This window comes from Delphinus delphis, chromosome 16 (genome assembly GCF_949987515.2).
Source record: "Delphinus delphis chromosome 16, mDelDel1.2, whole genome shotgun sequence".
Classification (NCBI taxonomy): Eukaryota; Metazoa; Chordata; class Mammalia; order Artiodactyla; family Delphinidae; genus Delphinus; species Delphinus delphis.
The window spans coordinates 21306568-21324031 of record NC_082698.1 but is presented as its reverse complement, the minus strand read 5'-3'; the positions used below and the strand labels follow the sequence as shown (position 1 = coordinate 21324031).

General features: G+C 42.2%; 1 protein-coding gene across 1 annotated transcript; it reads right to left on the bottom strand.

Annotated features, from left to right (window-relative positions):
- Positions 1-947: 947 nt before the first annotated feature.
- On the bottom strand, positions 948-16979 carry LOC138414309 (uncharacterized). The gene is made up of 4 exons (XM_069541532.1): positions 16923-16979; positions 15820-16645; positions 10253-10388; positions 948-2839 (listed from the first exon to the last, which is right to left on the bottom strand). The coding sequence occupies exons 1-2, from the start codon at positions 16977-16979 to the stop codon at positions 15950-15952; spliced, it is 753 nt and encodes a 250-aa protein (XP_069397633.1). The 3' UTR covers positions 948-2839; positions 10253-10388; positions 15820-15949.
- Between the last annotated feature and the right edge of the window lie 485 nt (positions 16980-17464).

The window sequence follows — 17464 nt, the reverse complement described above, 5'->3', positions numbered from 1 at the left end:
ATATCTAAGGTGTTACGACTTGTTGGAAATACAGGTGTAGGGATAGGACAATTCTCTTTCAGCCTAAGTTGATGGCCTAGAAACCTTTTTCTGTGTATGGGTCAGAATCCATTTCTTAAATTTACCTAACAAAATTCACTTGGGAAGTTTGTAGACAATGGAGATTCCTATTCCCTTATCTTGGTGATTGGTTCTACAAGTTTACAAAGGAGTGGGGATACTGTCCCCTTAATAATGACCCCAGATGACTGAGCTGATTATATGAGAATGGAGCCTCCCTGCTGCCAGAGCTATGCTCTAACATCGTCCCAAATCATATTAATGGAAGACAAATCTGTTTTTCTTCGATTTCCAGCTCTGGGTTCCAGTGCATTAAAAGTTTTCTTCCTGACGTTGAAGGACAGCAATTCCCTGATACTGTACTTGGATTTCTTCAATTTCCTTGACCAAGGGAAAATCCTTGATATCAGAGGAAAGAGGCAGTTCAAGCCCTTGGTGGGCGCGTTTGCATCAGTAAATGAAACAAATCCAAACATCTTGTTGATTACCGAAATCACCAGTATAGCATTTTAAACTTGAATTTGTGAAGTGAGGATACAACACACTAATACATATGCACAAATCAACCTGTTTTTTTAGCTTTCCAGCTCTGACAGGATCTGATCTATATGTCCTGTTAACTCTGCCTACATAGGAAGAGAGGAGTGGAGGGATTACCCCAGCACTTGGAAAATAAAATCCTGCTGTGGGAATCCAGAGGTGTTGCCTTCTCCCTTATTTCCATTTCTCAAAGAATAGCCCTGAAGCTCCTGGAAATTGGCTACAAATTAGGGATTACAACAGAGGGTTCATTGAGTAAATTACAGCATATTCATTCAATAGAATATTATGACGCAACCATTACGATGATACTTATAAATAGTTGATAATGACACGGGGAAAGACAATACAATGTTCAATAAGACAGCAAAACAAAGTGCAGAGCCACATAACCACATGTTACATAATTTCAACAATTACACATAAATATACAATCATATATGTGGAAACATGACCAAGGTGTAAGGTATAAAAATATTTTATTTTTTTTTACAAATAGATGGGTTACAAATAACTTTCATTTTATTCTTTAGATATTTTTTCTAGGTCTTTTATTAAATTTAATTAATCTTTATTATTTTTCAGAATAAAAAATAATCCAAGGTAATAGAGAGGGAAATTATTTCCAAGTTAAAATAATTTAAAACATGTTAAGAAACCTGCTTTTACAATTATGGCTCTAGGATTTGAGTAGACCCACTATGTGTGGGGACACCTATCATTAGTAATAATCACACTTTCTTCTAGGGATCATCAGGAAAAATTTTATAACCGATGCCACAAGGACCCTTGAGAATGTTCAGGAACACCGGGCACCATGTTCTGTTCCACGTAGTCAATCCAGATCAGAATCTCAAGGGCAGAGCAGGCAAAGGAACTGAAAAAATGACTTGATACCCAGTTTTAAAAAATTGACTGTATTTTTTTACAGTAGTCTTCAATATACGGAAGACTTTGAGATTAAATGTACTGTTGGATCCAGAGATGAAACAGAAACCAGCAGGTAAAAGTTATTGGAGGGTTCATATTTCAGCCTGGCACAACTTTCTCACAGTCAGAGCTCCTGAGGAGGGCAGCTCCCCCACCAGTCAGACCTCAGTCTGAAGCTGGAGGATCATCTGTGCAGGAGGCTGGTGAGGGGATGGTCACCTGCAGCAGACAAAAGCTGTGTTAAATAACAGGCAAGCTTCCTACCCAGGTATGGGACCCTAAGGTTTCAAACTTCCAAAGTTGAGATTTTATTTGACCAGGTAAGCAGGACAGACATGACTACTCCCATCATACCGGTGAGAAGGCTGAGACTCACAGAGATTAACTGAATGTCCAAGTCATACAGCTAGAGCGGTGACAGAACCACTAACTTCAAACCAATGCTGTGAGCACCAGTATATGCACTCAAATACCAGGGTATATGTATAAAGCCAGGATACCAATAACTCTAACAAGGATTCGGGAGACAGACTCTTGAGTTGCAAGCAGGAAGGAGAAACGGCAATTTCTTCCTCAACCTTTGGCCTTTGTGACTGGATTACAGTTTGCATCTCGTTTCATCCAGCACCACAGTTTGCTAGGAAGAAGAGTCATGGCCGAAGCCACAGTTCAATCCAAAGCTTTATTCTCTGAGAGGCTCTCTGAATTTTCTGAGGGGCTCAGAAGACATGCTCCACACAGCAGCCACACTTGTCATGACTGGGTCTGAGGCTGGGGCAGGAGCTGCTGAGACAGGAAGGGAAAGGCCGTCTGAACTTCCGCTGGGATAAAGACATGCTTGGTTGCTGAGTGAGAACATGAGCTGCAAGGGAAGCAGACGCCTACTGCCTCTGGTTCTAGGAAAACTGCTGTGCTCCCAGCTCTGCAGCTCTTGAGGAGATAAGTGAAGCATTCCTGCCAGAGAAAACCCCGAGGCACAGAAGAGGACTGGGCAAGGAGGGGGGTAGTCTTTCTCATCCTTGGTTTCTGGCAGTTTGGCCCCCGACTGTAGTTGTTATTGCTGTTGTTGCCGCTCTACCACAAATGGACATCATGGCGAGAAAAAAAAAGAGACAGAGAGAGAGAGAGAGAAAGAGAAGGAGAAAATTCCAGTAAAATAAAACTGGGAGCATTAGACAGGTAGACAGGTTTTCCTTTTTTTTTCTTTTCCTTTTTTTTTTCTTCAGATAACTATCATGGCATTAACACTGTATTAACAGCATACTCAGCATTCCAATTTCCATGATTGGTGATTTCATTCAAGTGAGTTCTAGGAAGAAGTGAAAATCATTCCAGTTAACGTTTATTGAGCACGCATCATGCAACAGGCACTCTGCTAGAGCATTTCCAGGTGTTGAATCATGTTAGTCTCTTGAAGATCTTCTGAGATGGCTACTGTCACTGCGCTTACTTTACAGATAAGGAAATACACAGAGAAATTGCAGTAAACTGTCCAAGATATTATTCTTATAGCCCAGGGGAGGAAACTGAATACTCAAGGAAGGTTATGTGACTTGCCCCAAAATTTCACAACAAATGAAGGACAAATCAGAACTAAAACTCCAATCTTCTAGATCAGAAGACTGATGATCTTCCCCCTATCTAAAAAGAATATCCTGGACCAACGCTCACAAATCATGACCATTAGCATCTCATGAAACTTCCTGGCTCATAGTAACTTCTTGAACAAACTCTCTTTGAGAAGATGGGCATATATAATTGAACCAAAAGTTCACTGGACATCTACAGTGCGTCAGGCCCTCACACCGTCGGATGCTCTCATAGCTTATGGGAAGCTGACTCGGGAAATGGTATTTTTATCTCCTTATTTGTGGAATGTAAGTGCCATATTTGAGACCTCAGAGCCAGTGTATAGCAGAGGATGAACCTGACGTAAGTCTTTTGACCCTTAGCCCAGGCCTCTCCACTTCACATCTTAGATTACCTCCCCAAATGGAAGAGACTTCTTGAAACAACACAATCGCTAAAACCATTTAAACTTGAATCTTAGCCACTTTGACCTTAATAGAATGCTGTTAAAATTTTCTCTAAATGTCTTAGCCTTTAATAATTAATTAAATTGAGCTCATAAATAGGATAATCCTGACTCTACTATAATGAGGTGTTTTAGTCTCCCTCATATAATTTTACTGATGTCTATGATCACTTTCCACAAAAGTAACTGGCCTTCTCAAGGAAGCGAGTTGACATCTCTAAGGTTTGGTCTCCATGTTACCTTCTCATAGACCATGAGGAACCCAAAACCTAGAGATGAGGTAAAACTGGTAGAGCCAAGCCTTTCCAAAAAGAGCCTTTGGAGATAGAGATAGAGCTATATCTACATCTATACAGAGGATAAATATGTATCACACAAGCAGCCACTATGGAAGGAATGAACTCAGCCAGCCCTTATGAATTAGCAATTCCACAGAGATGTTTTCAGTGAAGCTCTGAAGTCAGCAACATGAAGTCTGTAACACCAAGAGTCTAAAACAGCAGTTTTTCAGAAGAAATGAACTTGAGCTGGAAGCCAACTACACATACTAGATTGGCAAGGGGCTCAGCAGACAGAGACGCTGGGGATACAGAGGTGCCAACTCTTGGAACAACCTCACCATACATTCTGAAATAGAAAATAATACCTCTTCAGATAATCCATCAGTGAAAGAAAGTCCCTGCCATTACCTAAATAGCCCTGATACTTTTAGTTGAATATTGCTATTAATAGAAACCCACCAAATTCAATCAAAAGTTGTGTTTTCTATAGTCAGGCTGGTTTCTTAATTACGTTTTTCCACTAGCCACATTCATAACTTCCAGAGGGAATGGAGCATTAAAAGTCAGTGCTCTGGGCTTCCCTGGTGGCGCAGTGGTTGAGAGTCTGCCTGCCGATGCAGGGGACATGGGTTCGTGCCCCAGTCCAGGAAGATCACACGTGCCGCAGAGTGGCTGGGCCCGTGAGCCATGGCTGCTGAGCCTGCACGTCCGGAGCCTGTGCTCCGCAACGGGAGAGGCCACATGGTGAGAGGCCCGCATACGGCAAAAAAAAAAAAAAAAAAAAGTCAGTGCTCTGAGGCATTGGTCAAATCACAAACAGTCACATATTCTCTATGCTCTTTATACACCATTTCTTATACCCTCTCAGTCTCCCATATCAAGACCCCATTCCAATCTTAAGTTCTCTCCTGAGATGCTTAAATGAAGGATAACTCTGAGGAGGCAAGACGTGAGAGAAGAAAATCAGCAATGAAGGGGCAGGCTTCATTTCTCATTCATTAATTCATAACAAATTAAATAAACAAATCTCTCACTTCATAGTATCCCTAGGACACTTGTTGGTAGAGAGGACTTACTGATAGTTTACTGTGGGAGGGTGGGGGTAGAGGACTCTGAATGGCTCCCCCATTTTATTTTTTATATGTTCATCAAAAAGACACATATGAGTATAAATCTCAAATTACAGAGTTCAGGTAATTCACAAATAAATACAATTTGGAAGAAATTAAAAAACATAATGCTGAATTTAAAAAAGCCAGATATAAAAAAGGACATAGAATTGAATTCCACTTATATAAACTGTATATGAAGTATAAAAGCAATTAAAACCATCCTATGCTATTTGAAGTCATATCAAAGGTTATCCTAGGGTAGGGAACTGACTACGAAGGGTATTAGCGGGGCCTCTGGAACGCTGCAGTGACATGAGTGCTGGCTACACTTGTGTGTGTGTTCATTTGTGAAAATCCTACAAGCAGTGCAGTGATGATACTTTTTAATGTACAGTTACCTTTAAAAAACTAAAATATCCATAGTAGGAAGAAGAGATGGACAAGAGTCTTTGTGGAAAAAAAATGTAAAGTCCTCTATGAGTTAATTTTTTTCTCTGGGAGGAGCTTTGAGAAAGCTGTTGAGGTTACAATCATGAGCTATGCACTGACCTAATTTAGGTACACCATCCCTCACATTTACACGTATATACCAAGGTGACTGTGGATACGGCGATGTCATTCCCTCTATCACATACCGTCACACCACCTAGGGAAGCAACATCGCACTAATAGAAAATGACAACCAACTTGTCATGATCACCCCAACAGCCACACTGATTCAGGCCACAGGCCCAAGAAGATGACAGGATCACCCATTTCCATCTTGTGCAGAAGCAGCAACATCACAAATATCAAGCAGAAACTGCCACACCATGCTAGTGACATTCTACTGTGAAGAGATAAGAGAGCAAATGTTTAAGATTCAAGGCGAGTCTTTATCTGTTTGGGAGCTCATTCTTTGGTCTACTCAGAGACACGATGCTTAAAAGGAAAAAGGAAATCAAACATGATATTTAAAGACTGTTAGTCTGGGTTCCAAATGGCATGGAGATGGAGGAGAGTCTAAAGGAAGAATGATCGATCACATATTGTTACATGTCCTAAGAACCACTAAGGTGGACCTAATTCTCATAAAAAAGAGGGAAAACTGGGTATAGATAGCCTCTCCTCTTCCCAATCATCCCTTGCTTTGCAAATTCCTAATCCTGGATAAATAAAGGGCAGCTCAAATACCAATTTCTTATAAAATCATTCCTTCCTTCTCCCAGGAGGATTATTAGTTGGCTCCCCACCCATTTTTGTCCTCATAGTACTTTTCACAATTCTTATTATGCTTATTAGGCACTTATCACTCTAAACTGCAATTTTTCTGTTTGTATAGCTGTCTATTCCCACCAGTATATGCAACCTCAAGGGCAAAGGCTACATTTTAGTATGTAGCACAATCATTTAAAATGTTTTAATAGCTTTATCACAAAAGGAATACATACACATGGCAAAAAATTTTAAAACAGCATAGACAAATATGAAAGGAATGGTTAAAAATCTCCTCCCCATGATCTAGACCAGTGGTCAACAAACTTTTCTTGTAAAGGGTCAGATAGAAGATATGGTCTCTGTTTTCCATACGGAAAATCCCGAACGAACTTTTTGGCCAACCCAATACAGCTACTCAACTCTGCTGTTGCATCATGTATCACAAAAACAGATGATACGTAAAAATGAATGAATGGGATTGTGTTCCAATAAAACTTTATATGTTTGTTTATTTATTATATAAAACTAAGATTTCCTGTAAAGCAATAGGACTCAAGATGGTGTGTTTTTCCCTAAGAAAAACAATGATAATTTTAACAATATAGGAAATTCATAAATAGACTCACAATTATATGGTCAATTGTTTACCAAGAATGTTACAAAGACAATTCAAAGGGTAAAGGATAGTCACTTAAAAGCAGGGGCCTCAGGATCTTACCTGAAGGTAGTTTTGTTGTAAGAGAGCCCAGTTCAAAATCCCTCGACCCACTGGGCAAATTACAGGGCATGTCAGGTGGAGATTAGAGACAGAATTTCCAAGTCCGGGTGACAAATGCCCTTTTCATAATTCTAATTGAGAGTGGTAGGAAGTGAAGGACTAAACCAAAGACCTTTTGCTTTCCAAATACGCAAGCCCTGAATCAGATGGACCATGAGTTTGGGTTCCACATCCTCCGTCATTCTAGTTAGGGAAGGTGACCAGAACCCTCAAACCTTTGGCTCTGGGAAAAACCTGAACGAACTTTTTGGCCAACCCAATACTGTTCGCCAAATACCTGATAATATGTCTCAGTAGCCCTATCTTAAGGCAAGTGTCCATGGTGTCCATGCTGCCTCTCTAGGGTCAGCAGCCAGCAGGGAGAAAGCAAGTGGCAGCTTCCACAAATCTTCCAGGATAACAAGCTGGAGACAATACACATTAGTGACACTATGCGAGTCATTCACAGGGATAACTGGAAAGGAATAAAACGGGCCAGGGACCTGAGAACAGGGTGACTTGAAAAGGGGCACACTTAAGATTTTTCCTCTCATGCCAAGACTTCTCCCTACCATCACTCTGAACTGACTTAAAAATTTCTCTAAGGAACCCCAAAATAAACCCATACACAGGGGCGGCGTGATCCAGTAGAAAGAACTTTAGTGTCAAAGTTAGAATATAACTCAAATCCCGGATGTGTCACTGGTCAGGTAATTTAGGGCAGCTTTCTTAACTCCTCTGGGCCTTGGGTTTCCACAGTATTAGAACACAGATAATACCTACTTCACAAGGTTGTTGTGAGGTAAATAACGTAGTGATATTCTGCAATGTGCTTGCAGAGAATTGCTCAAAAGATACGGGAGATTTTTATTATTGTTAAAAGTCAGCTTCTGTTATCATGTAGATAGCACATCTGGGTGGAGCAGAGTTGTCAGTGTTCAGCAAACTCCTCTATGCTTTGTCTGTAAAACCCCCTCCACCCCCCCCACCCTGTCTCAATTAGATACAAGTGCAAAAGAAGGCACTTATGACTCATTTACAATGGTGGGCACTTAAAATAACCTTTGTATCAACAGGCAATGGCACCTCGCTTGCAGTAAATCTTGGCAATGCTGTGCATGGTCACTTTTTTTTTTAACATCTTTATTGGAGTATAATTGCTTTACAATGTTGTGTTAGTTTCTGCTGTATAACAAAGTGAATCAGCTATACATATACATATGTTCCCATAACTCCTCCCTCTTGCATCTCCCTTCCACCCTCCTTTTCCCACTGGTCTAGGTGATCACAAAGCACTGAGCTGATCTCCCTGTGCCATGTGGCTGCTTCCCACTAGGTATCTATTTTACATCTGGTAGTGTATATGTGTCAATGCTACTCTCTTACTTCATCCCAGCTTCCCCTTCCCCCTCCCCGTGTCCTCAAGTCCATTCTCTACTTCTGCATCTTTATTCCTGTCCTGCCCCTAGGTTCTTCAGAACCATTTTTTTTTTTTAGATTCCATATATATGTGTTAGCATATGGTATTTGTTTTTCTCTTTCTCACTTACTTCACTCTGTATGACAGACTCTAGGTCCATCCACCTCACTACAAATAGCTCAATTTCATTCCTTTTTATGGCTGAGTAATATTCCATTGTATATACGTGCCACATCTTTTTTATCCATTCATCTGTCGATGGACACTTAGGCTGCTTCCATGTCCTGGCTACTGTAAATAGAGCTGCAATGAACATTGTGGTACATGACTCTTTTTGAATTATGATTTTCTCAGGGTATATGCCCTTTTTAAAGGCTAATAATGACCCACAAATCAACCTGGACCAAGCAACTTACTCTAAAGCTCAGCACATGTAATTTGTATAGGTTCTCCTGTGCCCAATCTCCATGCTTCTCCCCAACCACCGAGGTCCCTGATGGACAGGAGTGCAGGCTTCAGCCAAAACATAAATTCTGTCTCAAACCAATGGCAGAAAAAGCCTGAGCAAGTCCAGGGATCAGTGGAATGCTGTGTCCTAAGGTTTAGCCCCTCTTCCTCCAACAACTGAAGTGTAAATCACACAGGTAATCCAGTGGTGCCTGTCTCATCTCCCACAAAAAGTAGGTAATAATCATATCTGTCCTTCTAATCTCTTAGGACTATGATAAAAATAAAACTGAAGTAACATGACCAAATTCTTCAAAAGTGAGTCATTTCGAACAGTGCAAAGGTACTGATTTAAGTAGTATAAAAACATTCAGCAGATCTCAGCAGACAGATATGAGACCTTTCATGTACATGTAAAAGTTCATGTAAGAGCATTCAGGTCCTTTTATCCCTACCTACACTTTAAAATAAGCTCTGTTCTTTCACTGTAAACCTTGAACAGCAGGATTTCACCTCTGTTTCTCGCCAAGGTTTTCAACTATTGCAACCATCTGATCTGAGTAGAGCGCCCCCCTCTGCAGAAACCAGTATATTCTGAGGAGTCTGGCTCCTCCTCACACTTCTTTCAGGCCATCACCTTTGGCCACTGCAGGGATGCTCTTTGTCCATTTTCCCCTCTGGAGACAAAGGTGTAGTCTCCATACTTTCTAGAGGTATAGGACAATAATTAAGATACACAAAAAGGCAGGTCACAGAATTTGCATATAAATTTAAAGACATAAAGCAACATGGCAGTCTGGGTAGCCTGGCTGAGGATGTCTCTGACAGAGTTTACTAAATAAATGACAGTCTATTTTTTTTTTTTTTTGAAAACTGTGTTTGAGAAAGAAGTCATAATAGAAAAAAAGCTACAACATCCAAGATGAGATTTAAATGTGCAAATAAGGGCAATCAAATCTTTAAGGGATGGCACAGATCTTTTTCTTGGCATAGATTTTCAGTTTCTCATTGGGCATGCAATATATCTATAATCATTCAAAATTGAGGTCACAGATTAAGAAATTGTAATCTCTTTCCTCTCCACACTTGCTTTTGTGGTCCTTTTGCCTACCATGTACTTAAGAGTCATCTCAAAACTCCCCTTTTATTTTTATTTATTTATTTATTTATTTTTTTGCGGTACGCAGGCCTCTCACTGCTGTGGCCTCTCCCGTTGCGGGACACAGGCTCCGGACGCGCAGGCTCAGCGGCCATGGCTCACGGGCCCAGCTGCTCCGCGGCATATGGGATCTTCCCAGACCGGGGCACGAACCCGTGTCCCCTGCATCGGCTGGCCGACTCTCAACCACTGTGCCACCAGGAAAGCCCCCAAACTCCCCTTTTAAAGTTCTCACTACTATTCATGGTCCAATGCAAGCATCACCCTTGCCATGAGCCTTCACAACCATCCCAGCCAGAAGGTTCCCATCTCACCTTTACTTCTTCAGCAGTTTTGCCATCAGACGACAAGGATCTTCTACTGCCTCATAGGAATGTTCGTAACTTTTTGTACCACTTCACACACACCTTTCGATCAGTGCCTGGAACAAATTAGGTGCTCAGCAAATATCTGTAGAATTAAAAGTCGATAAGATAATTTATATAAGGTTGTTGGCTTGTCCCTGGCACACAGTTTGTACTCCCTGAATGTTAGCAATTATTAACATCATAAATAAAGAAGACACTCCATGTATTTTGTGCCCAGTTATACTCTATTCATAACTCTAAAAATGTGAATCATTCCCAGAGTCAATATTTAATTATCTTTTCTAGATGGTACTAGCAATTTCAAAAAGGGGTTAATTTCTATTCTTAAATTATGCATTTTGTAGCTAGAGAGTCCACATTTGCCAACACAAAGATGATGTAAAACAAACAACTACACCTTTATATCTTACTGCAAATACCCGTACCTGATTTAAATAGTGGCATTCAAATTTCAGGAATTTCTATAAATACGTATGTACATGAACAATAGGGACACACCTAATCATGTGAAATATAAGATTTGCTCACTCTCAAGTCAAGGGCATAGATCAATGTGTCACCTTTATTTCCCCAGAACTTGACTTATAAGTACAAAGTGTTCAACCCTCTCAAGTTGAAGACACTAAAACACTGTGTCAGACCTGGATGGACAGTCAGAGAAACAACCATCTATGCGTCATCAGAAAGCAGAAAGCAGACAGCAGACAGTCTCCCTATATTAAAGACAGCTAGTAAGGAGATCTGATTCAAACCTAAGTCCATATGCCTCCACATCTTATGCTTCTTTTCCTCAGTAGCAAATTGCCTTCCATGCCACACTGCATTTACATTCTTGATCAGGACCAGAGCCTTGATCAGAAAAGGAAAATATAAGTTTGCTAAAGTTTTGCTAAAGAAAGCCAATTCTATTAAAATTTAAAAGGTCAGGTGAGGGCTTCCCTGGTGGTACAGCGGTTAAGAATCCGCCTGCCAATGCAGGGAACACGGGTTCGAGCCCTGGTCCAGGAAGATCCCACATGCTGTGGAGCAACTAAGCCCATGTGCCACAACTACTGAGCCTGCACTCTAGAGCCTGTGAGCCACAACTACTGAGCCTGCATGCCACAACTACTGAAGCCCGCACACCTAGAGCCTATGCTCCACAACAAGAGAAGCCACCTCAATGAGAAGCCTGCGCACGGCAAAGAAGAGTAGCCCCTGCTCTCTGCAACTAGAGAAAAGCCCACGGATAGCAACAGGGACCCAACGCAGCCAAAAATAAATAAATAAAATAAATTTATTAAAAAAGAAAAAAGATCAGGTGAAAAGATCTTACACAAATGATCACTAAACCCAGTTTTCACAGCCAATGTCAAAATAAAATCAGATTTTGTTGTTAACTCAGAAATGTATTAAACAAGACCAGATCTCAAAATCTGCCTGTGACCCTATGCTCAATATATCACCCAATTGTTCATTTTAAGACTCTCTAAAGATGAAGTGGGGGAACAATGCAGTCACTTTTGGAACTAAGGAATGAAATGTGACAGGCACATGTTAAAAACATTCCTTTTTCACAAGGAGGTAGAGCTTTCCTAACCAGGATTTACCTCTTCTCAGCCTCCTCTGAAATCCACTCAAGATAAATAATTTTACAATCTTAAAAGGTCCTGATTTCTAAGTTCTACATTAAAATCTGTAAGGCAAGGATAGATTTTGTAGTCAGATCAAAGGAGGTTCCAAATTATGCTCTGTTCCTCACCCTCCCTAACACCTTAGCCAAGTTACTTACCCTTTCTTAACCTGTTTGCTGATCTGTGTAATGGGTGTGAGAATGTGTCCCTCACAAGATTATTGTGACAATTAAATAAATGATGACAATAAAGCATTTTACCAAAAAAACTCCCAAAACCCCCAAAACAAAAAATGACCTAGCTTAATTACCAAGGTTGTGTGGTTACATCTCAGGTCTAAAAATATCAGAAGGAGAAGACATGCAATGTCCAACAATCAGACAGTCATGCAGCATTTGATACATGCAGCATTAATACCATCATAATGATGTAAGTTAAATAGCATATTGCAGATGACTGTTTTTGAGAAACACTGCCAGTAAGAAAGAGACGGGGGTGAGAAAACAAAATATTTCAATCATATGCAGCGTAAAAATGTGAGAAAGAGATATTAATGCTTACTACCTACCTAATAAGAATTTCATAGGGATTAATGAACTAATGCTGGTTACCATTTTGGAACTCAGTTGAAGAAAAAATAACACACACACACACAAGACAGTAAATATCATCCTATAAAATTAGACCATGTATAAAATAAGTTGTGCAGAAGCAGCATGTTCTTCCCCTGACAAATTATCTGCACTCAGCATCCTTGATGCCATGGGATTCCCAGATTGGTCCAGATCTTGTACACATTTCCATCAAGAAGGGCTGTCCTGTATGACAAGGATGCAAATATCAGTACCTGGGTTTAAATAATGGCTCTCAAATTTTGGGAATTCCTCTGAACACACAAACACACACTCATAGAATAGGGAAAGATCTCATCATGTGCACAGCAAAAATTACATCTACCAATGGCTGCTCCAAGCAGGAAGGAGACAGGAAGGAAAAAGAGGGAGGCAAAGAAGCCACTCAGAATTCTTGACAAGTTATATGGGTAGCCTATAATTACCATAAATTAATATTTTTAACTCAGGTGTTAGTATAATCGTTAGTCTTTCTTAGCCTTGGCTTTTAGCTAAAGATCAGACAGGTCCAAAAGATGTGTGGTGCCTGCATCCCATCTCTTTCTGGGGGAGGAAATCTAAGTGGCAAATTATGAATTTCTGACTTTGTCTTCAGATTTAGGGTTGATGAACTGTTCCTCTTAATGACTGGAGAGAAAAAAGTGTTAGGAATGGCAGTGACACACACGTGTATATGACTTTACAACAACGCCTTTTTTTTTTTTTTTTTTTTTTTGCAGTACACGGGCCTTGCACTGTTGTGGCCTCTCCCGTTGCAGAGCACAGGCTTTGGACGCGCAGGCTCAGCGGCCATAGCTCACAGGCCTAGCCGCTCCGCGGCATGTGGGATCTTCCCGGACCGGGGCACGAACCCGTGTCCCCTGCATCAGCAGGCGGACTCCCAACCACTGCGCCACCAGGGAAGCCCAACAATGCCCTTTTTATCTGTATCAATATATGTGATTCTGTCAACTAATCCCGACTGGCATGGACCCCAATTTACAGATGAAGAAATTCAAACTCAAATCATTATATCGACTCGCTGATGGTACATGATAAATAGGACTAGAATTCAAATCTCCATTCTTGCTTTCTATTTCAAGTCACCTCTATCTGTTTCCTCTGATTCCCCATACTCCAACTGACAAAAATAGTAACTTTAAACGTTACTTTCTCCATTATGCTCAGACAGATAAATTTGGCTAGATGAAACTGATTAGCTCTGTTTATGAGGACATGTACATATGTACTAAAAAAGTGTGTGTGTTGGGGGTTGGCATTAAGAAATGGAAGACTTCAGACAAGAAAGAAAGCTCACTAATTAGCAACTTTTGGGTGCTCAAACATTAATAGTCACCACTCCTATTATTTATTACAATAAGTAGCCTTACTGGACTACTACATGCCACCCATCCATGATTTGACCCACACTGTCATTATTTGGCTTGTAAGCACAAACATATATATGAGCATGCATGTAACACACACACACACACACACACACAAAATCTGTCAATACATTTCAGTCATTTCTTAAATGAACAAGCATCTGGTTTGACAAAGATGTATTTTTTCTCTGTCTTATTCTATACAGAACCTTTCAGGACTAGGTAAGGGATACTCTGCAGCTTAGATAACAGCATGTTTCTTTTTCAGAGTCCTTTGATGTGTCTGAATCTTCCCTTTAAAGCCAGAAATTCTGAAGGAACTAACTGAAGAAGTGCAAAAGTTTTATAAATTCAAATTTAAATGGGATGAATAATTTTAGTGATAATGATATTAAAGATGTGATTATTAAAGAAGGGAGTGAGGGCAAAGGTGTCCAGGAGCTTGATGGAGAGAATATCTACCGCAATTATTTTAGTAAACTTGTATATGAACAACGTACGAACCAGAAACTGTGTCCTCAATGCCAGACTTTAGGTCAGGTGATTGCTCTTGGCATAGGGCTGTCAGTACTGAGTGCTGGTATCATGAGTTGCATCAATACTATCTATACCTATGTACCAACAGAATTCCTAATGAGCAGATATTTATTCTAAAATGTTCAAAACATTTATTTCAAAAGCTAACAACGAGCACAACTCAATGCTATGTCTCTGGGACAGTTTCTGGAGATTCCTTCATAAATGAAGGCACGGTAGAAGTAGCTGGGCTGGATAACCTGTGCATATTCCAAAGAGTAAACGCTCAGTTTCCTGACTGAATCCCCACTTATCTATATATGTGTTTACTTTTTGTCTATTGTTGGTCGTAATTTCTCAATACCTGCTTTACGGTAGCCTAGAGAACTTTCACACACTTTTTAAACACTCTTTTTTAATCATTACCAGAAAAGCTATTGTTTTACTATTTCTGCCAATAAGAGTTTCCCCGTTCACTGTTGACAGCTTTGACAGATTGAAGAGGTGCCCATTTATTACCTCAAATCTAAAACCTCTCCTGGCATGGCCCCAAATCACCCACTTTCACCCTCAATGACCTCTCTGTGTCCAGCAGAAGCCCATCACATACCCCCTGTCCCTAAGTGTCAGCCTCCTGCAATCTATTAATCTCTTTCACCTCATAAGAAAAGGTCAATTTTTTGTGTGTGCACGCTCTTCACTGCAGAAAGTCAGGCAGTGGTGGAGATCAGCGGTTATCACTGGGGTATTGATGTTTCTAGGACTGGATCACACTGGAGAACAATCAAGAATGCACAAATTACAAAGCCCCGGCTCTACACACACACACACACACACGCTGGGGCCTTCAGAAGGTGATACAGGTTCTCTCCGTAACTTGCAACCCCTAAATGCCAAGAGATAAGAATGGCACTAAACGGCAATGATTGCCCATGTCAGTTCTCATCCCCTTTCATCGAGCCTATAAATACATCTTTAACTAGAGACATAAGTAAGCTTGTGGCAAGTAAAGGGGAAATCACTCCAGGGAATGTCGGACTGCCCTAAAAGCTAACCCTATGACCCCCTCACTCCAAATACTTAATAATATCCTACTCTTTGCCTGGTCTTCGACTCCACCGGCCATTGTGACTGGAAGTAGGATTTAGGTGCTAACCTGGCAGTCTCTCTCAGGGTTGGTGCTGGGAGCAGAAGATGGAAGTCCCTGAGGGAGGGACGCTGGCACGTTCTGAGGTGATACAGTTCCTCAGGAAGGTGGGCAGAGGCTCCATTTTGCACACTCCCCCAGTCAGAAGCCTCACACCGGCTTCTCCAGCCCCCTTTAAAGCCCACCACCCCTCGCCCTTCACCTCTTCGACCCGCCCCCTCAGCACTTCTCTACTCACCGGCTGGGGCGGTCAGGACAAGGGAGCAGCCTTTGTGTGGTGGAGCCCCTAACACCGCTCCCAGGCTGGCTGTCAGCCTCCGCGCCTCCATCCCTGACGTCTGCGGCTTCTCTTCTCCTCGCTCCGGAGCCTACGCTCCGGCTGCCCGAAGTCCCCAGGGGCGGCTACTGCCGCTCCATCTGCTCCTGCTCATGGCGCCCCGCTCGGGAAGGGAACGGGATGGTAGGAGCCCGTCCTCGCGGCGACGGGTGAGGGGATCCCCGGGGTCGGGACTCTGGTACCACAGGAACCAGCAGGAGCCGCCGCCACAGGTACCCGGTACCTGAAGAATCGCGAGCCCCGCGCCCGCGAGGAGCGCGCTCAGCCCGGCTGAGGAGCCGCCCCTGGCGCCAACTTTTCCCATCGCGAGAACGGAAAGGGGTCTCGGACCTGGGATGGCGGGGCGGGGCTCTCCGCCGGCCGGCTGTAGTGGGCAGGCGCTCAGGACCCCAACTTCAGTCAAGTTGGGCCGCGGTGGGGGCTGGCGGAGGCGTTGACGAGCAGGTGGCGGCCCCGACGTGGAGCAAGGCGCCACCACGCGGGCTGGAGTCTCGGAGACCCGGGCGCGGCCGCCTACGGAGCACACGCGTGGGGCCACAAGGGGCGGGGCACGCACTCCGAGAGGGCACGGCTGCTGGCGGAGACCCCCGGCAAGAACTGCCGACCCTCCCTCTCCCGCACGCTCTCCCGCACGCTGCCTCTCGCTTTGCTCTTCTTTCGTTCTCTTCCTTCTGTTCTCTTTGCAAGTTGCCCAGATTTCCGCAACTGTCAGAACTCTCACCAGTGTCTTTGGGAAGAGAGGGATTGAGGGAGTCCTACTTTTGCCCCTTTGTCTCTGTGAATTGGCACCTCGATCTAACCCAGAGCACAGCCAATGTGTCTTGGCCTGGGAGAGACGCCAGGAGGGTACTAGAGGACATGCGGTGGGGTTGTGTGTGTGTGTGATAGATCAACAGATTGATCTGCCTTAGATATATCTATAAATACAGATAAACATAGATATATTAGTTCTTCTTCCTATCTATCTACCTACCTACCCACCCACCGACCACCTACTTACCTACCAGTCCCTCCATCTCTCCGATGATGGTGATGGTATTTGTATTTAGGGGTTTCTCCATCAGTCGCCATGCTTTACTCCCTTTCACCTTCTATAAAACTCATTCTGTCTAAAACCAGTCTTTTTGCATAATCTCATTTGAAAGAGCACTTTGCTGCTAGCCATGTTCTGAATGTTCTTTGTGTTTACATAGGCATACACTTCCATGTCCTCCAAAACACTACAAAGTCCTGGGGGGACTCAAAAAGAAGCTAAAACTGTGGGCTTGAGACCGTTTTCGGTTTTGCACACTATTATAGTCCCAGGGCTTAGCATAAAACCCAAGACTCCATAGGAAATCAATAATCTAGTATATATATAATTTACATATATTATACAAATTGTTGATACAATTTACTTGTATCAACTGTCACCCTTCTGGCAGGAAGACATGCTTTCTGAAACCTTGGGATGAACTCTCCATAAAATTAGCAGTCTTTTATTTGTGTACAAGGTGCTCTGCCACTAATTTCTGTGAGATCTCAGGGAATAACCACATTTGGTTGC

Bases quoted from the DNA above. Each gene is read 5' to 3' on its own strand.
- LOC138414309 (XM_069541532.1), bottom strand. From the start codon at position 16,979: ATGGAGAAACCCCTAAATACAAATACCATCACCATCATCGGAGAGATG. The intron at 16,646-16,922 runs GTAGGTAAGTAG...CTCTTCCCAAAG, and splicing joins TCGGAGAGATGGAGGGACTG to ACACTGGTGAGAGTTCTGAC.